Source organism: Platalea leucorodia, assembly GCF_965183815.1.
Source record: "Platalea leucorodia genome assembly, chromosome: 17".
NCBI lineage: Eukaryota > Metazoa > Chordata > Aves > Pelecaniformes > Threskiornithidae > Platalea > Platalea leucorodia.
In genome coordinates, this window is record NC_138839.1 from 649,481 (window position 1) to 675,368 (window position 25,888).

Below are 25,888 nucleotides of genomic sequence, written 5' to 3' on the forward strand. Positions count from 1 at the left end.
AGTTCTCGAGGCCGCCCGCTGCCGGGCGCGCCTGCCCCCCCCAATAAAGTGGCGTGTTCTCCGTCCGCTGGCCCCCGGCCCTTCTTTCCAGGGCTGCGCCAGCCCAGCCAGGCATCGGGGCACCGCTGGCATCAGGACCACCACCGGTGATGCGGTAACTGCAGGCGATGGGGGTGATGTGGGTGATGGGGGTGATGTGGGTGATGTGGGTGATGGAAGTGATGTGGATGTGGGTGATGGGCACGGTAGGGGCGACGGGGGCACGACGGTGGGCACAGCGTGGTGCGAGCAGAGGGGTGGCATGGGCAGCCCCAGGAAGGCGCGGGGCACTGCTGGTGGGGTTTATCGTTTTAATCACTGGAAAGGCAGGTGGTCCAGGGTGGAGGCGAGCCGGGAGCTGGCCTCGAGTGGCTCCAGAGGCAGGAGAGGCAGGAGTGGAGGCGAGCGTGCCGCGGCCGCAACAGCGAGCGGTGCCAGCAGGGAGCACAGGGAGCCAGGCGGCATGGCAAGCCTAGCCACAGTGGTTGAGCTGGTCAGTGCACAAGGAGCCAGGTGACCCGTACTGCGGCACGTCGCTTTGCGAAGGTCAGCACGGGGTGGCGGTGGGCTGGCAGCAGCGGGACGGGGGCTACGGGAGCCTGGGACAGCGGTGGGGGCTCCTCCGGGTCGGGCTACGTGGCCATCGGCGGCGGGAGGAGGGTGTCGAGGCGCGTCCCGGTCCACGATGGGACCTGCCAGCCTCCTCCCGCCGCAAAGAGCCGGGGCATGGCGTGGCATGGCGTAGCTAGTGCTTGGCTATGTCCCCCTTCTTGAGGATGATCTGCCGCTGCCAGGGCGCCAGCTTTGTCTCATCGTACCCGAGAGTCCTTAGCTTTTCCGACTGCTCCTTCTCCTTCTCCTCCTCCTCCTGCTTCAGCTTCTCCTGCTCTTTCCTGCTTGGTAGCGGAGGGCACAGGGCGCCGCGGTCACCGGAGCCACCGGAGCCGCCGTGCCCGCCCGCCTGCCCAGGGAAGGGGCTTGCGGCACTCACCGTTTCTGCTCCCTGCAAAGGCAAAGGGAAGAGGGGGGTTAGTGGAGCCGCAGGGGTGGCCAGCCGGCACGGTGTCCCCTGGCCCTGGCTCACCTCTCCTCCTCCAGCTTCTTGCGCAGGATGTCCCTCCTCCAGGCCGGCATGCTGGCCAGGCGCGCCTCCTCCTCCTTCTCCTGCAACAGACAGCCGCGTTACCGGCGCTGCCGGGAGCCCACCATTGCCACCAGCACCGCGAAGCAGCGGCATCGCCCTGGCACACGGCGCCATATCCCGCTGGTGGCCGGGCTGAGTCACACTCCCGGACAGCACGTGGCTCGCCAACATTGCCCCTTGCTGCCCGCCTTCTGCCAGTACGGGGAGGAGGAAGGAGTGCGTGGCGCGGCCAGCCCTTCGCAGCACACCACAGCTTTATTGCACTGACACGCGGGGGCCCACACCGCCCCGGCACCGCAAACGCCACACCAGAAGGGAGCACAGCCCCGGTGCTGTGGCCCCCGCACAACACACAGCCACAGCAAGCGGCACACCGCAACCTCCGCCTGTGTCCACGCGAACCAACACCGAGCCCTCCGCCGAGCCAAGCCACAGCACTGCCAGAGCTGCAGAGGCGGCTGAGCACACCCGGGCACTGGGTTCTGCTGCCCCTGGCTGCCCCCCGGCACCTGCTCCCAGCCAGCCCCACGCCACACCGCTGGCACAGCCCGCAGCATCCCACCGGGCTCAGGTGTCAGACATCTCTGCCTCCTTCTCCTTCCAGAAGGAGAAGCTGCGGTCGATGAAGCGGCAGACGTCCTCCTCACTGAACTCGCCCAGCTCCAGCACTGGCACCGGCACTGGAACTGTTGCCCCCTCCCCTCCCGGGGCCACGGTGGGGGGCTCCGGCAGGCTCTCCGCTGCCGTGGTGAGGCCGTCCCCAAAAAACTGCTGCACGAGGTCCTCAAAGCCATCGAGCCAGTGGCAGTGGCCAGCCTCAACCCGCTCCAGTGCGGCACGGTGGAAGCGGCGGACACGGTGCCAGCTGTGGCTGCCCAGGCGGTCAAACATCTCGTAGCAGAGGAGGTGGCGGAAGCGCCGCTCCTCAGGGCTGAGCGGCATCTCCAGCAGCTGGAAGTAGCCCAGCATGAAGAGGTCGAGCGGGAGGCTGTCGTGGGGCATGGGCGAGCCGCCAACATGGGGCAGGAAGTGCTGGGGCCAGTACAGCACCGTGGCACGGCTCAGCCGCCGGATCTGCCGCCCTGGCACCCGGCGGGCAATGCTCCTCCAGCGGGCCAGCAGCTGCCCCACTGCTGGCCGCCGCCTCCCTGGCCGCGATGGCCGTGCCTCCCCAGGCACCGCCGCCAGCGCCCGCTTCTTCCAATGCTCCAGGAAGAGGAAGATGGCGTGCTCCTTGCGCGCCGCGGCGGGCTCTTGTGGGCCGCTCAGCTCTGGCTGTGCCAGCTGGCTCCGCCGCAATGCCCTATCTCTGTATTCCTCTTCCAGGACAGGCCGGCGGGTGCTGCTGGGGGGCTGCGCCCGCTTGCGCTTGGTGACCCTGGGAAGAGGCACGGGGGCCCCCCCTGGCCCCTCGTAGTTGGCCTTGAGGCTGCGGACAGAGACGCCGCAGCCCAAGATCTCACGCTGGGCGTCGTGCAGGGCACCGGGGCCACCCCCCGCCCCCCCAGCCCCGGGGCCCTCCTGGCTCCCCAGGGTGGCCGGCGGTGCGGCCGCACTCCTTGGCAGTGCGGGGGGCTGGCTGCTGCAGGTGGGCAGGTCCTCGCAGGCAAGGGCAAAGCACTGGGGTGCCAGGGTGGCAGGCAGCGGCAGGAGCGGCAGCAGCTCCTCCTCCGGCTGCCCCAGCAGCAGCTGCGCTGGCTGCGCCTCATGCATCACCCGCAGGCTCCCCAGCTGCCTCTCCAGGTGCCGCACGTCCTCCTCCCGCATCGGCTGCCCAGTGGGTCCCGGCGTGCCCCTGCGGGCGGGTGGCCCGTGCCGGCACGGGGGCGGCGAGCAGCTCCTGGGCTGCAGCGGGAAAGAGGGCAAAGGGGCTCCTGAGGCCGTGCCACGCACACCCTGTGCTGCCACTGCCACGTGTGGCAACCCCGGGGCACGACACCCCTGCATGCAGGTGGGGTGGTCCCCTGGTGCAGCCGTGAGCCAGAGGCGATGCCACGCATGCCGTCTCGCCAGGTCCTGAGCCACTGGGCCATGCCCGTGCCGTGCTTGCCGCCGCAGCCTGCGAGACCCTCCTACCTTACGGCGCTGCTCCTCTTCCTCCTGCATGCGGAGCTGCAGCTTGCGCACCATCACCTGCCGCTTCCACTCAGGGATGGGCCGGCCCTGCTCGTCGTGGCTCGGCACCAGCGTCTCCGCTTCCACCGCCACCCCAGCGCCCACCGCTGGCACCGGCGAGCTCCCGTTCAGCACTGGCTCTGGCGAGCCCCCTGCCAGGCAGCGTGGTGGCCCGGCAGCCTCAGGGGTGGCCGGTGGGGTGGGTGTCCTGGTGGGTGACGGGGAGGACACAGGCGACTCTGCCTGCAGAAGAAGGAGGGGGGGAGGGTGGTGAGCGCCTGCTGTGCTACACCACACCATGCCATTGGCTCCCTGCCCCCCCCCCCCCCGCCACCTACGTTGGCCCCTGCCTGGCCGCTGCCGGAGAAGACGGTGGTGAAGCCTTTGCTCTGCGGCGTCGGCTTGAGGCTCTTCCCGGCCTTGATCTCGGCCAGCAGCTCCGAGTTGTCGCCGGTGGGGGACATCATGTTGAAGGACTTGGTGCCTGGGAGGAGGCAGGGCGGGCAGTAAGAGCCCCGCTGCCAGCAGCCCCCCACCCACCGCTCCCCTGCCAGCTCATGGGGCACGGGGGTGGTAGGGTGGCTGGCTGATTGCCCCCCTACCCGGGAACCCCTGGGAGCCCCATGGGAGCAGCATGCCAGCACCCAGTCCCCTGGGTCCATGGGACCCTGCCAGACCAGCACCCCGGCACCCAGCTCACCAGGTCCATGGGACCAGCATCCCAACACCCAGCTTACTGGTTCCATGGGACCCTGCTGGAGCAGCACCCCAACACCCAGTTCCTGGGGCTCCAGCACAGCCCCAGTCCTGAGCGCCACCCACCCTGCGGCACTGTGCTGCGACAGCAGTGACCTGCCTGTGGAGGGACAGGTCCGTGGCTGGCGGCAGCCCTGGCACAGCAGAACAGCCCTGTGCCAGCTCACCGGGGGCCCTGGACCCCCTATAGTCCCCCGCAGCCCCTGGCAGCGATGCACCGACAGCCTGAGCCAGCCCAAGCCAACCCCACTGCCAGCCCTGAGCCCCGAGGGCTGCATGGCACTGGCACCGGGGCACGGCAGTGCCCCTGGTGATGCCTGTGCCACTGCTCGTGCCGCCCACCCCGCGAGCACCCACCGTCCGTGCCAGCCATGTGCGGGTCCCTAACGGCCCATGGTGCCGTGCCAAGGCAGAGCCCCCTCCCTGCCGCTGGCGCCCGCAGCTCGCCCCGCTCGGCCGTGCTGTGCCGGGGCGAGACGGCTGCGGGTGCTGAGGGCCCAGCAGGGCGTGCGCGCTGCCATCCAGTGCCGGCTGAGACCCCCCAGCCCTGGGAGCCAGCGCTAATAAAGCGGGCGCCGAGCAGTGGCCAAGCCCGCCGGCTGCAATCAGCGGTGGGGGAGCGGCCGGTACGCTCACATGGCAGGGTCACGCCGGCCGGCTGAGCGCAAACAAAGGCCCTCTGTGTGCGGGATGGCGGTGGGGCTGCGGGGGCCGCAGGGGGCATGGAGCCCCGGCCGCCTGCCCAGCCCTGCCCGGTGGCTTCGGCAGCCCCGTGCCAGCGCTCGGGGCACCCGTGTGGCATGCTGGCGACGCGGCAGCGAGGGCTCGGCGGGCCGGAGGGCTGCGGGCTGCTGCCCGCCCTGGCGGCTGTCAATGCCCCGTGGCTCCGGCGCTGGACGGTGCCGGGTCAGGCCCCTCCGGCCGTGCCCCGGGCCAGGGCACCCCCTGAGCAGGGAGGAGCGCGGGGCCGCGGTACTTACTCTTCATCTGCCTGAGCGCCTTTCCTCCTAGGGGGAGAAGCAGAGAGGCGGCGCAGGGCGCGCGGCAGAGGAAGGATTTGGCCACCGCGAGACAAGAGAGAAGAGAAGCGGCCAGCAGTGAGAGCAGGCGGGGGCGGGTGGGCATGGGGGCCCCCACGCCGACACCGGAGGAGAGAAGGACAGAGAGGCTGTCAGGAGCCGCGCGGACGGAGTGCCGCAGGAGGAGACACGCCAGGGCGGCCGGCGCCACAGTGCAGCCGACGGGACGGTGCCTGGGATCGCGCCCTGTGCCCGCCCAGCGCCCCGCCACTTACTTCCCGCGGAGGAGGAGGAGCGGCGGGGGCCGGCGGGGGTCTCGGCCGGCGGTGGCGGGGGTGGGGGCGGCGGGCAGGCAGCATCGGGCAGTGGCGGGGGTGGCGGCGGTGGCGGCAGCTCCGTGCCGGGCTTGCTCTCCCCATTGCGCATGGTGTCCGCTGAGATGGGCGATGCCTGAAAGAGAGCACAGGCAGGCGCTGCCTGGTGCCGGTGCCGCTGAGCCATGTGCAGGCTCATGGCGCAGGGCCTGGGGCTCACCTCCTCGCTGTGCGCCATTCGCCGTGGGCCGGGCTGCTCAGCTGCACCGTGCCCCAGGTGCTTGTAGTAGTCGCCGGTGCTCGGCTGCTTGCCAAAATTCCTTGACCGCCTGGTGGAGTCGGCCCGGCGCAGGCCCTCGGGGCTGCTCTCGCGCGACGCCAGCTGCAACGGGGAGCGCAGCTCAGTGCAGCCATGCCCGGCTGTGCCCAGGGTGGCTGTGGGGCAGAGCTGTGGCGGAGCAGGGCCATGCCAGTGGTGGCCATGGGGCAGATGCCAGGCTGGGGGGACGGCAGATACATGCCCCGGGGGTCTGCTCGGCACGAGGCTGTACCAGGGGCTGCACACCAGGGTGGCAGCACGCACCGTCAGTGCCTGGCACTGTGACCCCACAGCCTGTGCCCAGGAGCACGGCCGAGCCTCCCCTGGGATAACCCCCTGGGAACAGGAGTGCCGAGCCCCGGCCCCGCGGATTACCGGGAGCTTATCCCCCGCAGGGCCGAGGCCCGGTTCCAAACCTCCCTCTGAACAGGGCTCTCAGGCAGTGCAGCCTCGGCTCACCCCGGCACATACCGCAGCAGCTTTGCGGGTCGTGCTGCCGAGTGCCGGTGCTGCAGGGGGCCGTGCCCGCCACCCGGGTTTGGGGTGCCGCAGTGGCACGGCCCCACTCCCCTGCCGGAGGCCCCACTATTTGCATTTCCCCATGCACCACCTCTGCCCATGGCATTTGCATGGTGAGCCCGGGCGCTTGCCGCTGCCGCCAGCTCCAGCTAAGTCAACAAGCGCCAGCTCAGCGCTTCCTGCTCCAGCTGCCATGGGCGCTGTGCCAAGCCCAGCTCCTGCTCCGGCAGCCCCAGCCCCAGTCTGGCACGAGGATCTGTGCCGCTCAGCCCTGCTATGTGGGGCACCTGCACCGCTCTGGCACGGGGCTGGCACACACCCGCACCTCCCCAGGGCAGTCTGGCTCTGTAGCCCCCAGGCAGGGCCGCTCATTACCCCAGTAAGTGCTAACGAGCCAGGCCCATGCACGATGAGCACAACGGGGTCCCGAGCCCCGCACGGGCCTGGCACACACTGCTCTGCTGAGACCCCCCATCCCATGTGCCCCTCTCCCTCGTGGCGCTGGCCTCCACCAGTGCCCCGGCCGTGGCCGTGCACTGGGCTCCCATCCCCGGTGGGGTGGCGAGAGCCATGGTAGGGGGTCAGGGCGGCCCCGAGCCCACCGTGTCCCTATGCCTCCCTGGCCCACCCCGGGGGGCTGCACCCCTCTTACCTGTGCACGCCCGGCTGAGCCCTCTCAGCTCCTGGCAGCGCCGGCTGTGCCACCCGACACCTGCGGCGCAGGCGACACCGGAGCCGGCCGCTCAGGTTACAGCCTGCGCTGCCGCCCACGCCCAGCTCGGCGTGGTGCTGGTGGCATCGCCAGGGCCGTGTGGGCGCGGCTGCGACGGCCGGCCATGCGCCAGCCTCCGTGGTGCCACCGGGTGCCCCAGCCGGCGCAGTGGTGGAGCAGGGCCGCCCAGTGCCGCGGAGGCACTGGAGCATCGCCAGCCCTGGCTTGCTGCACCGTTGCTGCCAGTTGCACCCCGGTCGCCTGGTGCATGCCAGCGTCGCAGGCATGTGGCCTCAAGCCGTGGCTGTCCCTTCCCGGTGCCATTGAGCACTTACAGCTCCCCACAGGGAATCGATGCCCAGTGGCATGTTCCCCCGGGTCTCATCCCCTGAGCTGCGTGGCCAGGAGCAGCTGAGCATGGGTCGCGGCGCATGGGGCACAGGGCGCACGGTGCAGGGGACATGGTGGACGGGGCCGTACCTCTCGGCGCAGCGCCTGGCTCTCCACGTGCCGCAGGTTGTTCTTGGCCCGCACATAGATGTCGGCAGTGTGGGGGGCGGCGGGGGGCGTGGGCGCGGGGTAGCCGGGGGGCGGCGGGGGTGGCTGGGCTGTGGGGGGTGGGGGCGGCGGCGGGGGGAAGGCGGGGGGCGGCGGCGGGGGGGGGCCCTCGCCTGCCGGCCCCCGGCCCCTCGGCCGCATCTCGGGGTCCAGCATGTCCATGTACGCCTGCATGTCCGCCAGCGCCGGCTCAGGCACCCCTGCGCAGGGCAAGGGGTCAGGGGGGGCTGGCCCCACAGCCCCCACCCCGCGCCCCCCGGCCCCGCACTCACGGGCGGCGGGGGCCCCCGGCGGGCTGCCCCTCTTCTCCCCGGTGCTGGACTGGCTGGAGTGGCAGGAGTCGTAGTTGGAGAGGGTGCTGGCGGGGGAGCCCACCTCGAAGCGCGCCTGGGGCGCCGACGCTGTGGTGTTGGGTGACGACATGCCCGAGTCGGGCTGCCGGCACTCCCCGTCCGCCGAGGGGTCTCGCGACAGCACGCGATGCTCCACGCTCTGCCGGCACAGCCACGCGGTCAGGCGGCAGGGTGGGAGCGCAGAGCTGCGCGCGCTCCCCGTGCGTTCAGCCACGGGACGCCACCGTACCATGTTCTCCACAGTGCGCAGGTACTGGGCGCAGTGGCCGTGGCCATTGTAGTCGGCGAGGTCGGCCGCCGTGTAGCCATCCTGGTCGCGGACGCTGAGGTCGGCGCCATTCACCACCAGGATCTGGCAGCACTGGGGAGACGGCGGGGTGTGTGGCAGGGCCAGAGGGCGGCCCCCCCACCCCACCCCAGCACCCCACCAGCTGCTGGCACCCACCTCCAGCTCGCCATTCTCGGCGGCATCGTGCAGCGGCGTGCCGCCCCAGCTGTCGGTGGTGATCTCCCCACCGTGCAGCAGCAGCCAGCTCAGCACCTTGGCGTGGCCGCGGCTGGCGGCGAAGTGCATGGCCGTGGCCCCCTCGGCGTCCCGCTCCGACAGGCTCACCGTCGTGAAGCTCATCTGCGCGGGCAGGTGGGCTGAGCGCCGGCGCCGCCAGCCCCATGCCATGCCGCCACACGGCCATGCCGCGTCCAGCCAGCGCTTACCAGCCAGACGATGACAGTGTTGTGGCCCATCTGGGCAGCGGCGTGCAGCGGGGTCATGCCGTCGTGGGCGCGTGCGTGGGGGTCGGCCCCGCAGTCCTGCACCAGGTACTGGATGATCTCCAGGTGGCCTTCCTGGCAGGCGAGGTACAGCGGGGTGGCCCCTGTCTTGGTCTGGGCACTCAGCGTGCTGCAAGCAGGGCACAGCGCCTGTCACCCGTGGCCACCGCAGCCGGCAGTGCACCAGGACGGGAGGTACGGGGAACGTGAGGGTTGCAGGGACGTGGGGACATGGGGAGGCATGGGGGACACACAGGGCACAGGGGACACGCTGGCCAGGGGCAGGCAGGGCAGTGCCAGGGCCGGGCAGCGTGGGCAGCATGGGCTGGGAGCCGTCCACCCCACGGCTCCTCACTGGGTCCCCGCGCAGCGGCGGCCGCTGTGGTGGGAGGTCACTAAGTTAATCAGCCTGCTTAGGCTAAGCTCCTTCCTCCGGCTGTTTTTGGACACTGCAGTTTAGCAGTATTTTTAAATAAGCGGCTTAGGCAGCACCGGCCGCCGGGGAGCCGGCAGGGAAAGGCCGACCTGCACCATGGTGCTCCTGGGCCCTGCTGCCCCCTGCCAGCCCCACTGCCGGGCACGGGCATCCCCCCGCCGTCCCAGCAGGCCTTGGCTTCCCCACATCCCGCATTGTGCATCCTGAATCGCACAGCCCGCATCGCAAATCCCATATCCCTGCATCCCACATCCCTGCATCCCGCATCCCCGCCGTGCAGGAAGCTGGTTTATTAAGTGCTCTGTAAAAAAAACTGTTGAATATTTAAAAAAGGAAGAGCAATAAATACTCTGCTCTGTTATCGCAACGATCGTGGGCCCTTAATAATTGATCCCTGTAACCGTGAGACGGGCCGCAGCCAGCGCTGCCTTCCCGCCGTGCCATGCCACAGGGCGCCTGCCCCGGTGCTGCAGCGCCGGGCCGGCACGCCGCTCGGCGCTCCCCGAGCAGGGGCTGGGGCCGGGGCGGTTGCAGGCTGGGCCAGGCCACAGGGTGACAGCAGGGGCAGGGGGTGCGTTCAGCTCCCGATTGCTCCTTCCCACTAATCGGGAGGGGGTTAAGCCACTTGGGTGAGCACTGGTAAACCGCTTTGCCAGATGGCTGGGACCCCTCGCGGTACTGCCGGCTGCCGGGGACCCTGCGAGGTCGGGGCGAGGGTGGGCCAGGAGCGCCAGCGTCCCGCGGCAGTGCATGGGGATTGGATTTCGCAGCTGTAACGGAACCTCCGGATGGGTGCAGGGCCAGGCACGGGGCAGGCCCTAAATAATTCAAGGGGAAGGCGGTGACAGCAGCGGAGCAACCCCGGCAAGAAGCATGAAAGCCAACGCAGGAGGGCTGCCGCCAGCGCTGCACCACACCGGGGCCGACACCGCAGGCACCGAGCAGGAGCCGCGGCTGGGCCGGGGCCGGGCTGCGGGCTGCGGGGGGTTAATCCCCACAGGTGCCCAGGGCTGAGCCGGCACACCTGGGGATAAAGGGCCAGACTGGGGAGGCTGCTGGTAGCCGGTGAGCAGGGACGGGCGGTGAGTGCCACAGGGGTGCCGGGACCCCGCGATGACTCTGCGGCCCTGCCTGGCAAGAAGACTGGGGGGTCCGGGGCCGTGGCACCCAGGGACAGAGGGTTGCTGAGCCCTGGCTCACCTCCCGCTGCCTTGGGACCCCCTTGGGTGCATGCGGGGTAGCTGCCCACCCCCTCGCATCCGCAGCCCTCGAGCCTGCCAGGCACGGTGTGGGGCACCAGCACATCCCCCGGCTCCACCTCGGCCGGGGCCGTGGGTTATTTCTAGCCACTTTTGCCCACTGTGGGAAATCAGATTAGGGGCCGCCTAATCACCCGCTGCAGCCGCGCGGCGAGGCTTGGCAGCACGGGCCTGGCGGGCTGCCGTGCCGCGTATGCTGGGAGGCCGTCCCGGCCCCGGGTACCGCTCGGGAGGCGAAGCAGGGACACTGCCGTGATGATGCTGGCCGAGCAGGGCTGCCGTGCCCAGCGATGCCCGCGGCCCTGGGCAGGCGGAAAGGTCGCCTCCGGCGCAGGGAGAGGCCTCTCCTCGGCGGGCAGCCTAATCCATTTACATAACGGCGGGCGGACAAAGGCGGCTGTGTTATCACCCCGCGCCAGGAGCCCAGGGAACAGACCCGGGGGCCGGTGGCAATATTTCTGCCAGCGCTGCCGCTCTCCTCCTTGCCCTTTCTCTCCAGGCTATAAAGAAGGTGCAGCTGCCTGCCCAGCCTGATAACGCGGCCACGTTGCCCTTGGAGCCGGGGGACAAAGGTGGCTGCGGCATCCGTCCCTGGCGCTGGCACCGTGCCCAGCGGCTGGAGGGAAAGATGGGGCGGCAGCAGGCACCCCGCTCTGCCGCCAGCCCCTCTCCGGCCAGTGGACCGGTGAGCCCCCGGTGCGGAGTCCGTCTCGCCGCTGGCAGCGGGGGCTGTTACCTGGGGCAGTGTCCCAGGAGCAGTCGCAGGGAAGGGAAATCCCCTTTGGCTGCGGCGTAGTGGACGGGCAGCGCTCCCGTGTCGGTGGCCGCCGTGGGGTCGCTGCCCCCGAAGCGGAGGAGCCAGTCAATCACCTCGTGGTGACCAAAGCGGGCTGCCAGGTGTAGGATGGTGGCACCGGAGTTGTCTGTGTCCTGCGGGAAGAAGCGGAGCGGCCATCGGCACTGGGGAGCGTGCGTGGGACTGGGGACCATGGGTGGCCACGGGGCATCCCCCAGCCGGGAGCCGGCCCCAGGGAGGGTGGGCTGGCCGGGGCGGAGGTCCCGTCTGCACGGAGCAGGGCCGGAGGGAGGGGATGGGCCATCAGGGGGGCCATGGGCCAAGTGTGTCCACCCTCTGGTGGGGCCTGCATCCGCATGCAGCAAGCGCTGCACAAAGCCCCGCTTGTTCTGCCGGCGGCGAGCGGCCCCTGCCCGCGGGGGCTCGCCGCGGAGCCCCGCTGCGCCCTCCACGCTCGGCGGAGAGCGGGCAGAACTGGACCCCGGCCAGGCGGCTGCCGAAGCGTGCTGACCCCGTCACACGGCGTCGGCCTCGCCCCGCGGCAAGCCGCTTACCGCCCGGCTCCCGCCGTTGTGTAACCCCGGAGGGGCCGGCAGCCCCGGGCGCGGCCCCGGAGGGTCCGTGCTCCCCCTCGGGGCTGAGCCCCGCCGGGGCGCCGGGGGCTCTGCGGGTCCCCCGGCTGCCGCCCGCTCTGCGAAACCGTCCCCGCCCGCCCGCGCCCCCCGCGCCCCCGCTCGCACCTGCACGCCGCAGCCCCCCTGCGTGAGCAGCCACTGGAGACAGGCCAGGTTGCCGGTGGCGGCGGCGTCGTGGGCCGGCGTGGCCCCGTTGCGCGCCCGCGCGTCCCCGCGGAGCGCGGCCTCGGCCGCCAGGTACCGGAGGCAGGCCAGGCGGCCGGCGCGGGCGGCGTGGTGCGCGGGGGAGGCGCCCAGGGCGTCCCGCAGCCCCGGCCGCAGCAGCCCGGCCGCCCGCAGCCCCCGCAGCGCCTCCAGGTCGCCCTGCCGCGCCGCCAGCAGCGCCCGCTCCAGCGCCATCCCGGCCCCGGCCCCGGCGGCCCCGGCGGCGGCCCCGGCGGCGGCCCCGGCCGCCGCTTGGCACTGCGCGGCGCTGCCGCCCCGCCGCCCCCCGGGCCCGCCGGCTCCTCCTCCTCCTCCCCCGGGGCCGCCCCCGCGCCCGCCCCGCCCGACGGCGCGGCGGCCGCCGCTGCCCGCCGCCCGCCGCCGGGGACCCCCGTGCCGCTCCCCCCGGCCCCTGCCGGAGCACCGGGCTTCGCCGGGCTGCGGCCGGGACCGGGGGCGGCCCGGGGGACTCCGGGAGCGGCCCCTGCCCGGCTGCGGGCGCTGCCATCCGCGGCCCCGGGGAGCTGCTGCCCCCGCTCCCGCCCCACGGGTGTCCCCTTCCCCCGCCCGCCTCCGGCAGCCCCGACGTGCGCCTGCCGGTCCCGGCGGCACCGGAGGGAGCGGGGGGATGCGGGGAGCGCTGCCCTGCCTCCTCCCGCCGCGGGGAGGCCGGGCCGGGCAGCGGGGGCGGCCGGCACCGCGGGAACCGACGGCGGAGCCCGTGGGCAGCCCGGGCAGCGGCGGCGGGACCCCGGGCAGCGGCGGCGCGGGCAGGCGGGGACCGGCCCCCCCCGGCAGCACCGCGGACAGCGGCGGCGCCGAGCGATCAGCACCGCGGACAGCGGCGTGGCCGCCCCCGCCCGCCGCCCTGCCTGCCCGCCCTGCCTGTCCTTCCTGCCTGCCCTGCCTGCCCTGCCTGTCCTTCCAGCCTGCCCTGCCCTGCCCGCCCGCCCGCCTTGCCCCGCCGGCGGCCCGTAAGGGCTGCGGCGGTACCGGAGCACCATGTCCCTGCCGGCCCCCGCGCCCCGCTGCTGCCGCCGCCGGTCGGCAAGGACGGGAGTGCCGCGGCCCCCCCGTACCCGCTCCGTCCCTCCCACCCATCCCTGCCCCATCCCGGTCCATCGTTGGCCGCTCGGGACCGGCGCCTCCGCCCGCCCCGCAAACCCCAGGCGCCCACGGACCCCCTTCCCAACCGGGGCGGGCCGCCGAGCCAGGGGCGGCGGAGGGGCCCCTGACCCCTGGGGCACACACTGACCCCCGGCACCACCGGAGCCCCGCCCCCGGGCACCGGGGCCCCGCCCCCCGGGCACCGGAGCTCCGCCCCCGGCGCCGGCTCCCCGCTGCGTCCCCGCCCGGCGCCGGCCGGCAGAGCGCAGGCCCCGCCCCCTTGCCGGCGCGGGGGCGTGGCGAGGCGCTGCTCGCCAATGGGACGGCGCGGGGGGCGTGTCCCCGGGGTGGGGCGTGGCCTGGCGAGGCGTGGCGCTGCCGCAGCGCCGTTGCGGGCGGGGCGCCGGTGCCGCCATGTCGGAGCGGGGGGCCGCGGGCCCGGGGCCGGCCGCCATCCAGGTCTCCAGGTACGGCCCCGCCGCGCCGCCCGCTGCCGGGGGCCCGGGGGAGGGGAGGGGAGGCGGGCTGGGGCACGGCGGGCGGGCGCCGGGGCTGGGGCCGGCCCGCAGCCGGGGTGCTACCGGCGGTGCTACCTGCACTGCTGCCGGCACCGGCAACGCTGCCGGCACCGGCAACCCTGCCTGCACCAGGCACACTGCCTGTGCTGGTCACGCTGCCTGCACCAGCGACGCTGCCTGCGCCGGTGACGCTGCCTGCACCGGGCACGGCGGCGGAGCAGCGCCGCGCCCTTGCTCGGTGTGCGTGAGCGGGCAGGGCGCGCCCCGGTTTTCCTGCCCGTGCCCGCTGCGGCTGCCTGGCACGGCCGCCTCGCCGAAGCGCGGCTCCTCCCGGGCCGTTGCCCCATCGCCGCCGTGCCCGGCCGTCCGTCCTCCCGTCGGCGGCTTGCGGCTCCAGCAAAAGCCGGGAAGCCGGGTGGAGCGGTGGCACGTGCCCGCTCGGTCTCCGTTTGCTGCGGTGCGGTGCGGCGAGACGCGGCCCCAGCCGAGCAGCGGCCGCCCCGGCGGAGGAGCGATGCCTCCTTCCCCTCCCGGCGGGACTTTAGGGTGGTTTGCACCGCTGCTCACAGGAAGCCGCGTGCAGGCGGCGCCGGTGACGTTGCCGGCATCAGCGCGGTGAGATGGCCCGGCAGCTCATCCGGTAGGGCGATGGCGGTGCCGCTGGGCGGCTGCACCGGGACCCGGGCTGGGGGCACGGCAGGGGGTGCGAGGTCCCATGTCCCTCCCCCGGCAGGATCATGCGCCCGGATGATGCCAACATCGCGGGGAACGTCCACGGGGGAACCATCCTGAAGATGATCGAGGAGGCGGGAGCCATCATCAGCACCCGCCACTGCAACTCCCAGGCTGGGGTGAGTAGGCGTCGGAGCGCCCGCCGGGCTCTGGCTTGGTGACTCTCCGACCCCCCTGGCGCGCCTCGGGGGTCTGCTGGGAGCAGGGGGTCCCCCGGGACCGCCAGGCATTCCTGGGCACCTCCCCGCTCGTCCCCCCGCGCCGGAAGCGCTTGCTCAGGCGTGCAAACCACTGGTGGCTCCGGCAGCCAGAAGCATCCCACTGTAATTGTGTTTTATGAGCAGAAACATTATTACGCTGCCGTTAATGTTTGAACTCCCACAAAGGGCGAGTCAGAGGCAGCCCGGGCATCGGTTATGGGTGGGGAAGGAAGCGCAACCACCGGCTGATAAGGTGGAAGTGCTGGAGCCGCGTGCGGCATGGGCCGGCCCCAGGAGCTGCCGGCCGCCCTCCTGCGCGGCGTGGCTGCGGCCGCTACCCTCGCTGTCTCGCCCTCGCCATCCCCAGGAGCCCTGCGTGGCCGCGCTGGCGCGGGTGGAGCGGACGGACTTCCTCTCCCCGATGTGCATCGGCGAGGTGGCCAACGTCAGCGCCGAGATCACCTACACCTCCCGGCACTCCGTGGAGGTCCAGGTCAACGTCATGTCCGAAAACATTTTAACAGGTGGGTGGCTCTGGCGGCTCTGTCCCAAAACCCCAGGAATAACCATAATAAGCCAAGAGCTTGCGGCGGTGACCCCGTCCTCCGCCCACCGTCACCGGCAGCATCGGGCAGAGGGAAGACCTTGCCTTTTTATTGAGAGTGCTGGGAGCGGCAGGGAGGGTCGGCACTGGGAAGGGAAGCCAAGCGGGCTCCCTGGGGATTACAGCTCCGTTGATTGTTTTTAGCAAAGAATGGAAAAATCCGCTGTTAGCTCCACCTGCCTAATTTGCTGCCCATGGCTGCCTTTGGCCTGAAAAAGGCCCTTTTCCTGCTGTTGCTGTGGCAACTGGCTCCGCTTGCCGGGACGCCTTCGCAAAAGCACACTGTCACATCTGCTCCGAGCCAAAGGCCGGCAGGAGACGGCAGCACCGCCAGCACATGTCCAACCCCAGACCGCAGCAGCGCAGCACTGCTGGCCTTGGCACGATCACCTTCTGCCCCCCTCTTCTCCAGGGGCGAAGAAGGTGACGAACAAGGCGACACTGTGGTACGTGCCGCTGTCCCTGAAGAACGTGAACAAGGTCCTTGAGGTTCCCCCCATCCAGGTAGGACGGCTCACTTTGCTCCCGGAAAACCGGAGCTCGCCCTCACCAGGGGAACGGCGCTAACCTGGCCCTGTTGGCACCCCCGGCTGTGCCGGTGGCTTTGCCGACCCGATTCTTACCGGCCCTTCCTTCCAGTACGCGCGAAAGGAGCAGGAGGACGAGGGGAAGAAGCGTTACGAGGAGCAAAAGCTGGATCGGCTGGAAACTAAGCAGAGAAACGGTGACATGATCTTCCCCGTCATCAACCCAGGTAATGTGGGTGGAGCATGGCCTGTGGAAATGACCTGGTGGTGCTGGGAGGCCGAACTGGTCCCCAAGGCAACTCCAGCCATCCCCGGGCGCCTGTGGCTGCGAGCGCGTGCTCCAAAACACTGCGTCGGGGATGGGGATGGGATTTTGGAGCCGTGGTGTGTGAGCACAGGGGAAACTGGGTGGGCCCCTGTGATCCCCCGCTGGGGCTGGTGGGTGGGATGCCCTCTTCTGAAACACGGTTCCTGCCCACCGCTCCTTGCATCCCTCGTGCACTCCTGGACAGCAGGAGCTAGCTTTGCTCAGCATAGGATAAATGCAAGCATTGGGCAAGGGTTTTGCACACTCTGCAGCTGCAGCCCCTCTCTGGAAGTCAGTGTTTAGCAAGTTCATCAGCCAGTGTTTGAAGGGGAGCATGAGCTACAGGGAGGAGCGGGGGGTCACGCTCTCCTTGGGGGATCACTGGGGATCTCTTTCCTACTGAAAGCGTTGCCCCGGCTTCTGGAAACACGGTGACAGCACTGACGGCGAGCCGAAGGCGCAAGCGGCCAGTGGCTTCCAGGACCAGCCGTGGTCCTCAGGCAGAGGCGGAGAGGTGGCGCGTGGGGATCGTTGGGGGGGAGGGTGATGTGGGATGAAAGTTGCTCAAATGCCTTTTTCCCCTCTGTTCTCCCTGCTCACAGATAGGCAGACAAAAGGTAAGGCTCCGTGGGTGCTGCTGCGCGGGTGTCCTCCCTGAGGATGCGATGCCGAGTGGTCGGGGGCTCGGCTGGTTTTTCCTGCGCTAAGCGCCTCTAGCATCTCTCATTAGACGGAAAACACAGCTGTCCCCGAGAGCGGTTTTCCTCTGCCGGCAGTCGGAGGGTGCAATTTCTGTCATCTGGATTTAGTGGCGAGTCAGATGTCAGCAGCACGTGCCAGGGCTGGGGGATGTGGGGGACGAGGTCTTCACGCCAAGGGGAAAGCGTGGTCCTTTGGAGATGCCGCTAAGCAGCAGGTTCAGGGAGATTCGGCTGCGGCTGGTGGCCTGAGGAGAGACGGTGTACAGCCACGCGTCCGTCCGGTTCGCTCCCGTTTGCTTTCAGGCTCTTTGAAAGCTTTAAAAGAAGAAACGAGCTGAGCTGGAATAAAATTGATGGGTGGGCATTAGAGGGGGGGGCAGCCCATCAGGTGGGGAACAGCTTCTGCTCTCAGGACTTCTTGGGGCCGATTTAAATGCTGGTTTGCACAAGCCAGCCCCATGTTTTCTTCCTTCAGATGGTTTAAGACAAGGGTGTACAGCAGTGTATTGGTGCTGGCCAAGCAGCTCTGACCTCCGCTTTGCTCTTTCTCTAACCAGAGCCGCACACCGTTGGCTACAGCCAGTCCAGCCTGATCCACCTGGTGGGACCATCGGACTGCACGCTGCTGGGCTTCGTGCATGGAGGTGAGTGAGTGCTGCCCCGTTCAACGGCTGGGTTGTTTTTTCCCTGAAGCAGAAGCGCGGTTTGAGAGCGACTTGTGCGTTTTCTGGGAGGCGGGCTCTGCCTCTGAAGGTACGCAGGCCCATTTCCACCATCTGTAAGGTTCAGCATTGCTTCAGGTGAGACAAAAGCTTTGTCTTTTTCTGTGCTTAAAAAAGGCCCCGAAAATGGACATACTCGAACCGTAAATCCTACAATTTTGTCATCGTCTCTTAAATTGCAAATCTCTGATTGTAAACACTCAGCGTACAATGACTGCAATTTGCTGGAGTAATTTCCTCTTGGCTGGCAGTGCCCATCGCCCGCCGGTCGGGCAGGGCAGGGCGGATGTGTGCAGAATGAGCCCAGGGAGAGGCGCGTTCGCTGAGGGCTGGGACGCCGCTGGATGCCGCTCTTCATCTAATTGCATCCTTAAAAAAAAAAAAAAAAAACCCAAAACAACATGGCTCAGAGCTCTTTCCAAGCAGGTTTGTGGGCCTGATCTTGCCTTGCAAGGCTGAGGTTTGCTCAATGAAATTCAGGAGAGCCAGAGCTGGCCTAAATCTTAAGCCCGGGTCTGCGAGGATGTTGCCCTGATGGCACTCTTGCCAGAAGTCTTTGTGCTGGTACCAGGGGATTCCTGCAGTTGGGATTCAGTCTCTGGCCCGACTCCTCAGCGTAGCTTTGGTCATGCAAAGGCCTTACTGACCTACACCTGGCTTTTCCCAAATCCCACCGGCTTCCCTGAGATGCCCTCTGCCTCCGCCCCCCAGGTGTCACCATGAAGCTCATGGATGAGGTTGCCGGGATTGTGGCTGCCCGCCACTGCAAGACCAACATTGTCACCGCCTCGGTGGACGCCATCAACTTCCACGAGAAGATCAAAAAAGGTACCGAGGGTGGTGGCGGGCGCTTTGCTCTCCCGCGGAGCCATGTCCTGGCTCCCTTGGCTGCACGCTCGGGACACACCGACAGAGAAATTTAGCCCCCGTTAGACTTGTCCTGTGCTGAGAAGCTCCGCTTAAGACGTGGCTTAAGCACAAAACACGTGGAACCCCTTGCTCCCTTGCTCTGAGCAGAAGCAGGGGCCACCTGCGTAATCGGCCGCTCTCTGCTTTGCAGGCAGCGTCATCACCATTTCGGGGCGCATGACCTTCACGAGCAATAAATCCATGGAAATCGAAGTCTTTGTGGACGCCGACCCATTTGTGGACGAGCCTCGGGAGCGGTACCGTGCTGTCAGCGCCTTCTTCACCTACGTCTCGCTGAGCAAGGAGGGGAAGCCCCTGCCTGTCCCGCAGCTGCTGGTAAGAGCTCTCTCCGCTGGGCTGCTCCCCTCTCCTGCTCCTCCTGGGGCAGACCGCAGCTGGCTTTTTTGTCCAACAAATCCTCTTCCCTTGAATTATTCAGCAGAAAAATACGAGCATGAATGGGCCTTTCCAGAGCAGGCTTCAGGGTTTTGTTTTGTTAATTTCTTCTGAAAATTGCCGATGTGGAGATTGGGGATTTTTTTCCTTTCTCGTGGATGAGGCTCTGCAGCTTCCCCTCCTGCTCGCGCTGGAGATGCGCGGGAGGGGACCCTGAGCGGCGACGGAGGCCCCCGTGTCCCCTGTCCCTGCTCCCCGTGGCATCCCCGCTCCAGCCCTCCTGCCTATTTTTAGCTCTCCTGATCCCAGCAGGGCTTTGCTGATGCGGCGCTGCTGACTGGGGGCTGTTTCTTGATTAATATTTTATCTGTGCAGGTCTCCTCCTGCTCTGTGCAGGAGTACGTTAGCTGTCAAAACATGTATTTCACGGAGCGCAGGTTTTCCTTTACGTTTCCCGTAAGGGGAGGCGCGTTTCCCTCCTGCACACGCTTGCGAGGTGTGGCGCAGGAGAGCTGCGCTGCCCCGAGGCAGCTAACGCCAAGGCCTTCGCTTTTTTCTGTTGCTGGCAGACAGAGACGGAGGATGAGAAGCGGCGCTTTGAGGAAGGGAAGGGCAGGTACCTCCAGACGAAAGCCAAGCGGCAGGCGCAGATGCAGCAGGCTGCCCGGCAGTGATCCCACCCCGCGCTCTCGCAGCCTTCACCCGCCAAACGTCCAGGTTCCCGTTAGTGTCGTGTCCGGTCCGCGCCGGGCCTCGCGCCTTCGCCCGCCCCAGCCTGCCGCCAGAGCTGCCGCGGCGGTGCGGTTGCTTCGCTGCTGATCGGTTTAGCATTGTAGACCTCGTGCTTTAGGTGGCTTAAGCGCCCCGAACGCCTCCGGGAGCCTTCCCCGTCGCTCGCCATTCGCCTCTGGAGCCCTGTTTTCACCATTCAATACCGTAAGTGAAGCTCCCACCCGTGCCAGAGTGGGGCAGAGGCGCATGGCAGCACAAGGGACGCGCGAGGCCGCGAGTCTTTGTGGTGCTGTGTTAAACTTGCCAGTTTGTCCTAAAACCGCACACCAAAGCTTACGTACAATACTCGTGACAAGAAACGCGCCCCAGTATCGTACTGAATGTCTTGGACCGTTTTGTTGACATCTCTAGGTAGTTTCTTTGTGCACATCTAAGTTATTTAAGGAATCCTGTGGCATAAATAAAGTCTGTTGTCATTGACTGAAATAAAACGGGGGTTGCTGTGTCTTTTTTTTTGTCTCGAGCAGCAGCAGTTGTGACTGCTTCCCCCCCCCCCCCCCCACCTCCCCCCTGGATCCCCCCGGGGTCCCTGAGTGGCGCAGCGGGCTCCCGCCCTTGTTTTTAAGAAAGTTTGCCTCCTTTAATGGGACCCCCAGAACAGCTCCGGCAGCTCAGCAGCCGCCCGGTGTGGATCGCGGCCCCCCAGCTGCCCTCACCCCGGGGCCGGTGTGGGCTGTGTCGGGCCGCGGCGGCGGTGGGCGGGCCGGCACCACCGGTTTCCCCCCGCTCCCCCGCGGCGGGGGGGCAGAGAGCCCCGGGGACGGGGCGGGGGCCTGCCGCCCTCGCCGGGCCCGCAGCGGGAGGGGCGGGCGCGCCGCGGCCCGGCGGGCAGTGAGGGGACGGTGGCCCGAAGGGTACAGCCCGCGCCGGGAACGGCGCCTGCGCCCCTCGGAGGGGCTGCTCGGCGCCGGGTGTCGCAGTCCGCGATGCGGAACAACGACCGACGGCAGCACGGGCCCGGGCGGGCTCCGGGCCGCCCCGCTCCCGCCGGCGGCGGCCATTGCGCCTGCGCGGCGCCGCTGCCCCGGCGAATGCGCCTGCGCGGAGCAACTCTCGCGATAGCGGCGCCGCTCCCGGGGCTGCTGCGCCTGCGCGGGGCGGAGCTCTCGCGAGAGCGGCGCCGCCGTTTCCCGGGCGACGCGGGCGGGGCGGGCGCCGCCATGATGGCGGCGGCGGCGGCGGGTCCGCGGCGGGGGCGGCTGGGCCGGGAGGCCCGCGCCAGCCTGGCCGCCTTCCTGCTGGGCGCCTCGGTGGCGGCGCTGCCGGTGGCGCTGGGCTCCCCCCCCCGCCCTGCTGGCCGCCCCCGGCCTGCGCGGCCGCCTGGCGCTCGCCCTACACGTGGCGGGCGTCAACGCGGCGCTGCTGCTGCTCTACCCGCGGCCGCTCTACAAGGTGCGGGGGGGGGGGGGGGGGGGCGGCGGGGGAGCGGGCCCGGGGGAGCGGGCCCGGGGGGGGCGGGGGGGCGGGGCGGGGCGGCGGGGGAGCGGGCCCGGGGGGGGGGGGGGGGCGGGGCGGCGGGGGAGCGGGCCCGGGGGGGGGGGGGGGGGGCGGCGGGGGAGCGGCCCCGGGGGCGGCGGTTGGGGGACGCCGGGCCGGGGGAAGGCCCTGGCGGGGCCTGGCGGCGGCGGCGGCGGCAGCGCTCTCCCCTCCCTCTGCTTGCAGATCGCCGTCCGGGCCTGCTTCCTGGGCTTCGCCTTCGGCTGCGGGCTGCTGCTCAGCGCCGGCCGCTCCGCCTGGCGCCACTTCGGATGGTAAGGGACGGGCCGGGGCAGCGGGGCGGGCGCGGCGGCCCCGGCCCTGCGCAGCCTTCGCTCCCTCCCTGCCTCCCTCCCGCCGCAGGTACATGTGCTCCCTCTCCCTCTTCCACTACTCGGAGTACCTGGTGACGGCCATCAACAACCCACGCAGCCTCTCGCTGGACTCCTTCCTGCTCAACCACAGCTTCGAGTACAACCTGGCCGCCCTCTCCTCCTGGGTGGAGTTCACGCTGGAGAAGCTCCTCTTCCCAGGTCGGCCGCCCTGCCCCTCCCTGCCACCCCCCCGCGGCCCCTGCCTCTGCCCGGCTGCATGTGGCTCGCCTGGGGCCCACCCGCCTGGGAGCACAGCGCTGGTGACCCCCGCTTGGCTGACCCGTGCCGGCAGTGGCAGCGCAGGAGGGCTTTGACGCGGCCTTAATCTCTCTGTGCTCAAAGCCTCTCGGTTTCGGTCTCGGGGGGCGGGGGGGAGTGCCCCTCGCTGTGACACACCAGGCTGTCCTTGCTGTGTAGCGGGTCTTCAGCCCTTTTCTGGCTGTATCCTTCAAGCAGCTTTGGTGGTACAAAGAATGACGCTTCGGTTACATCTGGGTGTCTTCTTTTGACCTGGAATAAAATCAACTCGGCAAAAACGGTTGCTGTTTGCCCAGTCTGGGGTGCTTCCTTTTTTTTTTGGGAGAGGGGAGATGTTCTCCTTCCCCGCTTTGTAACGGCAGCGCGGGCTGTGGAGCTCCCCACATCCAGCCCTGGTGCATCCACTTGGCTGTGCTTTATGTCGGCTTTACTCTGCACCGCAAAGCCGGGCTCTGCCTCAGCGCTGGGCTCCCCTTAGGGCGCTCCGCCACGAGGATGTACAGACTCCACGTCAGGGGTGACTCCGTGGCAGGGGACGCTATTTTTATTTGTTTCGGTGGCGGGACGGCAGCGCGTGGAACGCTGGCTGTGTTGTACGCGTTGTCGCGCTTCGAGGTGGGGGGGGAAGAGCCCAGCCACCGACCCGACCCCCGCACCGCGAGCGTGACCTGTGCGAACCTGTTGTGACCCGTCCTTATTCACTTGCAGAGCTGAAGCAGATCACCTGGCTGAGTACTGTAGGGTTGTTGATGGTGATCTTTGGGGATTGTCTGAGGAAAGCGGCCATGCTCACAGCTGGCTCCAACTTCAACCATATTGTTCAGAATGAGAAATCGGATACTCATACTTTGGTGACAAGTGGGGTGTATGGGTGGTTCCGGCACCCATCTTACGTGGGATGGTTTTACTGGAGTATTGGAACACAGGTACCGTACACAACGTGCTCAGATACTTTCGTCTTATAACCGGGGTCTTTCTTCTTAATGCTGCCCCGTACCCGTAACGGGATGCAAACCGCCGGCAGTCAGCAGCAGGGGTGGCCCGGGCACGGATTTTGACACCTCCTCCCTCCCACCAGCACGCGGGGGGTCAGGAAACCCCGAACGCTCTGCCCCATGTGATCTTTGGGAAGACCCCATCGCCTTAAATTTCTGTGTGGAATAAGCAGGGGCGGCGGGGACGGGGTTTGAGCCAGAACGCGCTCAGAGTGCGATACGCTGCTGGCCGAAAGCTGGTGTCCAGAGTTTCCTTGCATTCCTACAGCCAAAATGCCCTCTGTAAGCGGTCGGACTCAACCTCGCTCCTGCCAAATACCAGGCCTGTGCCGGATGGCAAAGAGAGCTCCCTCTGAGTGCCCAGGGTCCTGGCCAGAGGATAAACTGGAAGCCAGCTGCGGTCGAGCTGTAACTCAGCCTTGCCTTAGTCGTGCTCTTCTCGTGGTTGGCTGGTGGTTGGCATTTGGCTTTATTTCTCCAGAGAGAGACTGTAAAGACTGCATGCGGAGCAGCGCGGCCACGCACGGGCTCTCTAGAGCCGGGGCCCCGCTCTTAGTCGGGGCGGCAGGAGCCGGCAGCTGCCTGCAGGTGGCTTTCTTCATAAGCGCTAATTTCTCTCCAGAGCGAAATTCCACAAAAGGTGCTGGGGTCTTTTCCTTTTGTTGGAGACCGTTTAGACCTCATGGCAAACTTAATGAAGGGTGATTAGCATGTGGGGATGGGGAGCAGCCTTGGTTTCTTTGGGAGGCGAGGGAACGCTAACCGCTTGTGTCTATTCGCAGGTGTTACTCTGCAATCCCATCTGCGTGGTGGGCTACGCGCTGGCGTCCTGGCGCTTCTTCAGGGAGCGGATCGAGGAGGAGGAGATCACGCTCATTCACTTCTTTGGAGAAGAGTACCTGGAGTACAAAAGGAAAGTGCCATCGGGTCTCCCTTTTATTAAAGGAGTCAAAGTGGAACTGTAATGCGGGCAAAAACCGGACTGGCTGAGCGAATGCCCAGCTCCAGGTGCCGCGGCAGCGAGCGACGGTGCGTGGTGCTGGTGCCGGGAGTAGCCCGTTGGTATTTCCCGGCCGCCCAGGAGGAGCTGGCGAAGAGCTGCGGAGCTGGGCGGCCTGCCGGGTCACTAGCAGATCAGAAGCTCGTTCATCCTCCTCGAGATAAGTCCTTCGTTGCACATTCAGGGATCTTCCAGATAACTTAGCCTGTAGCGACCCTAAAGAGAATCGAACCCTCCTGCCTGCAGCAGCTGAATTGTACTGAAACGCCTCCGGACTGATTCTTCTGGAGAACAGCTCTGCCCTCCCGCCCCCGTGCAGGAAAGGCGCCAGTCAGCGGATTGTTCCTATGGCGTAATTCGATTTTAAAGCTTTTTGACCTTGCGAGCCAGGCAGCACGTCTTTAATCCCAATTCTGCAAGCTGGCACTCGGGCAGCTCGCAGGAGCAGACCTCCGGCTCTCCGCTCCTCAGGTGCAGGGGCTGCCAACCCTCTGCTTGCTGGGGAGCCGGCAGCGCGGCACTGATCGGTTCTCCCCAGGCGTTAACGTTCACAGGGAGCCTTTTCCGCTCGCCTCATGCTGCTGGATCGCGGGCGCCTCTGTGAAACGCAGCAGGAGAGCGAGCCTGCGCCTCCTCCCTCGGCTGCTACCGTGAATTCAGGAATCACCGTTTCAGCCGCCGCCTTCCCGAGCCTCCCCGCCGCCAGCTCTGTTCCCTCTTCCCACTTCCAAATTGTGCTGCTTCCTATCCTGCCAGGCCGCCTCTGTCCTGCACAGATCCCAGGATTTTGGGTTGGGAAAGAACCGCAGCTGCCGAGCTTGTCGAGGGCTTTAGTGCTTGAGATCCTTCCCTGCTTTTGTGGGCGAAACCTGGGGTGTCGGCGCGACTAGGAGATGCTTCTAGGGAAATTCTCCAAACGGGAAAAAAGTTTGGCTAGCTAATGCTATTTTAAACATTACCATTTTGGAAATGGTTCTTACTCGAGCTTTGTGGTATAACTTATTCTGTCGTTATATACCAAAGAGGTTCACTGTTTTCTTGAGTTTTACATTATTCTTCCTAGCTGCAATGGAAACGAGTTGCTTGTCAGTTCGCGCTTCGGGCTTGCGGTGTTCCTCGGTGGAGGTGCTGTGGTACGGCTCAGGAAAAGGGGGCACTGATGGAAGTTGCTTTGGTTTTGGGTTTGTTTGTTTGTTTTGGTTTTTTTTATAAAAAAACAAGAAAAAATATTGCCAACTTCTGTCTGGTGGTTATTTGGAGATCTCTTGAGGTGCCGGTGACATCACCAAAACTGGAATCCTTACTTTTGCAATTCCCAGTGGGTTTTTGGCATGCTCCAGTGTTGCGCTGAGGCATGACCACAACTCGCAGTGACGCATGGGGCTGCACAGCCACACAGACGGGGTGAATTCTCCGTCTCTCCTCGCTTAACCAACACGAGTCCTTCCTCCGCCGGGTTTGCTTTGTATTGCAGAGCGCGTTCTGCGCAGAGCATCAGCTTAACGCCTTTGCTGGTAATTTGTTTTTTACCGAGCATGTTTTTAGCTTGGGAGAAAAGAGCAAGCGTGAGGATACACCGGCTGGATAGCGCCGATTTCTCTGCGTAGTCACTCGTAGGCTCCTGCTCAGGCTTTTCTGTGCCTCCGACACACGTCCTCATGGAAGCTGCGACCTGCTGCTGTAGCCAACGTGCCTCAGGCGAGTTAATTTTTAACTAATTTTTTTTGTATGCCTTAACGTTTCTGCTGTGAACTTGCACAAGTGTACTTTGAAACATAAAAACCAAATCGATTGTCACTTGGGTTTGACGTGAGGTGGCGATGGAAACTAAGCTTTATTCTCACGTTGTTCTTTGTAGTAAATGCACCTCGATCCTAACTTGCGAGAGCGTGCCAGCGCTAGCTCTGACCCTGGTTCCAGCTGTCTGTTCCGGGGTCTGCCCAAGGCGGGATGCATTAGCACCAAAAGAAGGGGGTAAACTTCACCTTGAGCAAAATCTTCAGAGCCCGCAGTGCCCTTGAGACCAGCAGCCTCTCTCAACCTTTTATTTTCCCAAATGCTGTGACTGGAAGCTCGGTGAGGAGACAGCAGCTCACCAGGCGCGGGGAAGGCGTCTGAATATTTAGGGAAAAGCCGGAGTGAGCCGTCAAACCCTGCCCTCCTGTGCAGCAGCAGTCGGTGAGTTGTTAAATGGCACAGATGCACAAGCAGCAGAGCGCCTTTTTCTAGTGCCCTGCCTGCGTTTTTGCCTCCGCTGCCTGTCGGTGGTTCGCAGGACGCTCTGAGACCCTGCTCCTGGCTCTACCCTACACCAGGGGAGT

At 67.3% G+C, this 25,888-nt stretch overlaps 4 protein-coding genes across 6 annotated transcripts; 2 read left to right on the forward strand and 2 right to left on the reverse strand.

Moving 5' to 3' along the window:
* Positions 1-784: 784 nt before the first annotated feature.
* LOC309598577 (espin-like) lies at positions 785-12,144 on the reverse strand (the record flags this gene model as incomplete). Its single annotated transcript, XM_082329305.1, has 14 exons — positions 785-932; positions 1,031-1,042; positions 1,124-1,203; positions 3,260-3,541; positions 3,637-3,782; positions 5,035-5,061; positions 5,349-5,769; positions 7,418-7,695; positions 7,768-7,987; positions 8,078-8,209; positions 8,294-8,476; positions 8,563-8,749; positions 11,051-11,244; positions 11,851-12,144. The coding sequence occupies 14 exons, from the start codon at positions 12,142-12,144 to the stop codon at positions 785-787; spliced, it is 2,604 nt and encodes an 867-aa protein (XP_082185431.1).
* Positions 1,751-2,950, reverse strand: LOC309598392 (espin-like protein; the record flags this gene model as incomplete). The annotated part of the gene is made up of 1 exon (XM_082328904.1): positions 1,751-2,950. The coding sequence occupies one exon, from the start codon at positions 2,948-2,950 to the stop codon at positions 1,751-1,753; it is 1,200 nt and encodes a 399-aa protein (XP_082185030.1).
* Positions 12,145-13,437: 1,293 nt separating the features above from the next.
* Positions 13,438-19,852, forward strand: ACOT7 (acyl-CoA thioesterase 7). 3 transcript variants are annotated; one of them, XM_082329124.1, is made up of 9 exons: positions 13,438-13,523; positions 14,308-14,425; positions 14,874-15,030; positions 15,523-15,614; positions 15,750-15,864; positions 17,203-17,289; positions 18,079-18,195; positions 18,428-18,612; positions 19,242-19,852. In XM_082329124.1, the coding sequence occupies exons 1-9, from the start codon at positions 13,471-13,473 to the stop codon at positions 19,344-19,346; spliced, it is 1,029 nt and encodes a 342-aa protein (XP_082185250.1). In that variant the 5' UTR covers positions 13,438-13,470; the 3' UTR covers positions 19,347-19,852. The 3 variants fall into 3 exon arrangements, with proteins under 3 accessions (XP_082185250.1, XP_082185251.1, XP_082185249.1); XM_082329125.1 differs by lacking the exon at positions 13,438-13,523 and adding an exon at positions 13,596-14,214; XM_082329123.1 differs by lacking the exon at positions 13,438-13,523 and having other exon boundaries at positions 14,334-15,030.
* A 775-nt stretch (positions 19,853-20,627) lies between these two features.
* ICMT (isoprenylcysteine carboxyl methyltransferase) lies at positions 20,628-24,774 on the forward strand (the record flags this gene model as incomplete). The annotated part of the gene is given in 6 exon segments (XM_082329198.1): positions 20,628-20,744; positions 20,746-20,856; positions 21,127-21,215; positions 21,304-21,473; positions 22,281-22,498; positions 23,350-24,774. Coding segments are annotated over 6 exon segments (888 nt in total). The 3' UTR covers positions 23,533-24,774.
* Positions 24,775-25,888: the final 1,114 nt, after the last annotated feature.

Excerpts from the sequence above, each read along its gene's own strand:
- ACOT7 (XM_082329123.1), top strand. The coding sequence starts at position 14,643 with ATGAGCAGAAACATTATTACGCTGCCGTTAATGTTTGAACTCCCACAA. Across the intron at positions 15,615-15,749 it reads TTGAGGTTCCCCCCATCCAG|TACGCGCGAAAGGAGCAGGA; the intron begins GTAGGACGGCTC and ends CCTTCCTTCCAG. Across the intron at positions 17,290-18,078 it reads GCTGGGCTTCGTGCATGGAG|GTGTCACCATGAAGCTCATG; the intron begins GTGAGTGAGTGC and ends TCCGCCCCCCAG.